The 5142-nt window shown below is 40.3% G+C and overlaps 1 protein-coding gene across 1 annotated transcript; it reads left to right on the top strand.

Annotated features, from left to right (window-relative positions):
- The first annotated feature begins 72 nt into the window (after positions 1-72).
- On the top strand, positions 73-2735 carry LOC137993032 (adenosine receptor A1-like). Its single transcript, XM_068838685.1, has 2 exons — positions 73-173; positions 359-2735. Exon 2 carries the CDS (start codon positions 928-930, stop codon positions 1897-1899), a length of 972 nt encoding a protein of 323 aa, XP_068694786.1. The 5' UTR covers positions 73-173; positions 359-927; the 3' UTR covers positions 1900-2735.
- Positions 2736-5142: the final 2407 nt, after the last annotated feature.

The raw sequence follows: 5142 nt of genomic DNA on the forward strand, positions 1-5142 counted from the left end.
ACTACTTTAATTGTAAGCGCCAGTATTTATCTGTAAGTGTTTCTATTCATAAATCATTCTGCATAAAACAAAGTGAAATGGGGTTATATAGGTATGTAGGAGGATATAGAGAGCCCGCAAAGAATTTGAAATTTCAATTCGATTCCGCAGTTCAGGAGGTTTTACCGTTTAAGGTTAGTCCTTTTTTTAGTTCTTTCGAAACGGCTGTGAAGCCGAAATCTAACGCTGTCAAGCCGAACTTGCTTCCTATCGTCGATTATTTAAATTGAGCGTGATATATTTTTCCTGTACAAGAGCCAAAACTGATTATACGACATCATACCACTTCGAAGGTCTAAAATCGCTGTTCTTTCTTTAGGTTCCTGCAGGTGGCTTGCCAAAAAATATTTTCGTAGTTTCAAGGATGACTCAACGATGATGAGGGGCTACGAATTTTGTACTGAGTTGAAACGACAGTGAGGAAGCAACTCCTGCTCCAGTGGAGAAACTGAAACCTGCAAAAACTACAAGGCACTAGGTAGTGCCCAAACAGCCGGACACCAATTTGTATACCAAAACTCACGAAATTAAAAATCCTTTAAAAAATAACTTTAGTGGATAAACCGAGGCAGTGGAGAGAAAGCTCAGCGTGTTAGGATCATTCAAGTAATTGTTGAGAACATTCATGACGTTAGAAAGAGGAAATTGAATAACGTGTTTACTGCATGTGTATAGATTTCCAGAAGACTTGAAGAATCTGATTGCCACAGCGTTCATTCTCTTTATTTTTCCTGCAAACATTTCTGCTAACGCCTGTCAGCTTGAGAAGAGTCTGTCTAAAGGGTATTAAAGTTAGCCTTTCGAAATCAATAGACCCAAAGCCTTTGGTTGTGGCAAGGACACTTGAGGTCAAACTAGAACATTAAGCCATCCACGATTGAGGTAAGGATGACCCTTCAGGCTCCAAACTCATGCGGGAAGGTTCTTCCGCCCACTGGATTGTCTTATTTTACTGCATCGTTTTCAGTGTTTCTTGCGCTCATAACCATTCCTGGAAACCTTCTAGTATGTATCGCCATCATTAAGGATCCATTCAGGAATCTTAAAACTCCATTTCATTACTTTTTGTTGAGCTTAGCCGCAACAGATTTGATAGTAGGAATTTTGGTGGACCCTATATCCGCAATACACCACATTGGTGAAGGGCTTCAATCCGACATTGTAAACCAGAAGATCCTGCACATTTTGTATTTCATCTCGAGTACGGCATCTATTTTGACACTGGCAGCACTAGCAGCCGACAGATATGTCGCCGTGTCAACGCCCGTGAAATACAAGACAATGTCGGTAACATCGAAACGTGCCATCATAGCATCCATAATAATTTGGATTGTGGCATTTGGATTTTTGTTTGTCTACCTCAAACTCGGATTCATATTTTATTCCTTTATTTTCGCCAACACTGCAGTCATCTGCACGTTTGCCGTACTTTTATTTGTCCACATGGCAATTGTCAAAAGATTGCGCGAACGGGAAAATTATTGGCAATATCGGAGAGCAAACGACAGCACAGAGTGTGGTAAACTGGAAAATAAAAACAAAATCATAGACGCAAAGAAAGAGAGCAAAGCGGCTAAGGCATTGATGGTAGTTCTTTTTGCTTTTTTCGCATCCTTTACACCTGCATGCATAATGATCTACCTGTTGAATTTCTGTACTAGTTGTAGTTGTTTAATGATTCACTGGTTGCGAGATTTGCAATTTTTGATTGTCTTATGCAACTCTGGTATTAACCCGTATTTGTATGCGTGGCGAATTCCCCAATTCAAAAGAGCGTTTTTCAAACTTGTCAACATAAAGCGACCAAGAGTGGTCGTGGATGCTTCCTTTCCAACAACTCAATGTCCAGAAAGGTCGTAAGCAGTGCAGGGGCGTAGCCAAAAGAGGAGGGGGGGGGGGGGGGGTCCTGTGTTGTCCGTTACCCCCTCCCCCCACCTTTTGACAATCAACGACAGAATACAAACCAGAGAAAATAATGTTACCTGGAACTTACTTCATCTATGCAGCTATTTTGTATGCTTGTCCCTCCCTCCGCACTCACCGCTCATCCGAAAGATTACCACTTTCAATAAAAACAGCGTGGATGTCGACATGACAAACCAGTAAGTACTCTGGGTTTGAGAGAGTGTGACCCCCTTCTCTCCCCCCCCCCCCCCTCCTTTCAAAAATGCTAGCTACTCCTCTGCAGTGACGCTCAACAAGGATAAATAAAAATAACATCGTAGTTGAAACAACAGACACTATGTCCTGTTTTTTATAAATGCATTAATGGTGGAAGACATGGAACTCGCGTCATTTGTTCAAAAATGCGCCATGTTTTGAATTTTCACTAGCATTCTCTACGAGAAGAAACGGGACTGATCAGAATTTGCTAGAAAAAGTCACCAAGCTCAGTTTTCTCCTTGGATAGAAAGTAGATATACATTAATTAAGTCTCAGAGACGAATTGATTTTGACGTGAGGTCAAATTAAAGACAAAAACTGTTGTCCGTTAATGATTGAAAAATTTAAGGTGGGGAATTTACATTGCACGTCCTAACAAAGAGCTGTTACATTTATAATAGTAAATAATAAATTCACAATTACCTGTTAGAAATGTGCGAACTTAATATCATGTCAAAGACGACTAGCAGTGTTTGATTGATTTACATAAAGACAGAGAAACAGATGGAGTGTATTGAGTCAAGGGCGTAGTCAACTACAAGCCAGTAAGGCTGGGCTTTCAAACTTTTGGAAATAATTACCTACCGAGAGAATAACCTCATTTATAGATCAATTGCTGTAGCCTATCCCACAAAAATAAAAATCCTTCCGTAAGGACACAACTGATTTTATCGGTTAAGACAGGCCAAGATACAGTCTTAGTCTCACGTACGTGTCTATAGCTTGCACACAAATACACCTTAAGAAGAGGAAACGAAACTTGTCTGCAAGGCATACGAAAAGAGTTCCACAATTATAATCTACCGATCCCGACATGCTTCCTAAGGCAAAAGCTTGGTGTCTCCCATCACACATTGTATCTTGAAAAAGTGCGGCTAAGTGGTTAAAAGTGCTGGAATCCCATGTGGATGCTCTTGGACCGTTCTGACCGCTGGATGGATTTTTATTCAGCGATCCAGGCCAATAGGTTTCCTCTCACCAGTTCGGGCCCTCAGCAATGTTACATGTATGTTTATAAAGATTTCATTGCTGATAATTGTTAAAAAGCAGTATTAAATTAATGCATAGCATAATTCATATGAAAATGAGCAGATTGTAGGTTTACTTGATTGATAAGCATCCAAATGTCCACGGGATTGTAGGAGTGTCAAGGCCATTAAAGGCCTCATGATTGCAAAGAAGACGATAATGTGTGGCATGTGTTAAACAAACCACACCCTCTGATTTGTAATGAAGCTCTAACCATGGAGGACAGAACACTGGGAAGCCTGTTCTCTGCTCTTTTTGAATAGTAAGTTGGTATTTCACTTCCATTGGGGCTGACTCTTACAATATGTACAGCTTTTACTCGGTGAAATGCCGGACAATTTTACTCACCAATGGTGGCTGCTTCAGAGGAGAAAGGGCTTTAACCTATTCACATCTAAAGCACCCCAAATCGGCAGGCCGGAGTAAAATCTATAAGTCTCACTCCTAGGTGCCGGTATTAGGGTTAAAGGGCACATAGCTGTTGTAAATTTTTGTCCTGTTGATTTCAAATCATCCTTTCAAAAGAAGAGGATTTTCTGTAACTTTAATGCCTTAATCAGGGTTACATGTATACCAGTCCCATTAACCCTTTCACCACACTATCCCGGTTTTCCGGGAACTCAGTCATGTCCCCATGCCTACTATCCCACTTTTCCGGGATTTCAACCGTTTTCACTTGAGATCTGGAAACCACCAAACCAATGATATATAGAGGGGGGTATTTAATTGCTATTAATGAAATCTTCAATAACAAACCCCTGAAAGCACATGTTTTCCGACATGTTATTTCATACAAGATTTTGCCAAGAATTATCGAAGAAGTTCAGCACGCACGTCAAAGCCATCTTTAAATTGCGTGAAGAAATGGCCGACTCTTCTTCCGATGAACAAATTGGATGAAATTTTCGGGGAAAGCAGTGATGAAGAAGATTTTGGAGGCTTTGTTTTTGAAATGCCTGATGATATCGCGTAGGAAAAAGACCCAAGTGGTGCGGCCTTTCAATCGTACTATGAGGATTATCCACGTGTTGCATTTGAGCGTACGCATTGTGGCCCAACTGTTGATCAGTTGCCCGGCAGTGGAAAGGCGATTGACATTTTAAAACTTTTTCTTTCCGATGAATTTTTGAACAAAATAGCGAGGTGGACCCCAAAGAATCAAGTTCCGTGCAAAATGAGAAAGACTACTTTCAAGTGTGATCATTGTGAAGTTTATTTGTGCATCAGTAGAGAGAAAAATAATTATTGTCTTAAGGCCTGGCACACCGAAGCTGAGTACTGGAAAGACCAATGACTAAAGCACCCACTCCTCCCCCAAAGTGATTTGTAACCTGTCCTCTCCCCCCCCCCCCCACCCCCACCCAGTACTCCTGAAGCTTTGCTCTGATGTAAGAATATTCTGTGTTTACGTATGAGGCTATGTTTTCAACAAGGTTTTTGATGTTGCGTCATTGAAGTTGATGAAAACTTTGGACTGGTATATTTTGGTATTGACTGCTTGTTAGGGCAATAAATGTTATATGCCTGATAGAACCTTTGACCAAGTCATCACATTAATTTTTTCACACCATATTGATGAAAATTAAATTAGACATGATTTTGAACTGTAATTATGTATAGTTGTAATTGATAATTTGAGCTTATTTAGTTCTTGTCATACTTCCGCAGCCTCACTTTGATGGTAGATTGGTCAATATGGAAATCCACCGAGAAATCTGACAGGTACATTTTATTAGCTTCAAATTTCTTTTGGGCTTGCCTTATACCAAAATGACTCTTTCCCACTGAAAAATGAGCTTAATGAAACACACATGATTTTCCAATAAATCAGCTGGTTTTCTCATTGTATGGGAAACCTCTACGCTGGTTTCTTAGTGGTGAAAGGGTTAAGCAGGGCTTGAAATTAATGAA

This window comes from Montipora foliosa, chromosome 2, assembly GCF_036669935.1.
Source record: "Montipora foliosa isolate CH-2021 chromosome 2, ASM3666993v2, whole genome shotgun sequence".
In the NCBI taxonomy this organism is placed as follows: domain Eukaryota; kingdom Metazoa; phylum Cnidaria; class Anthozoa; order Scleractinia; family Acroporidae; genus Montipora; species Montipora foliosa.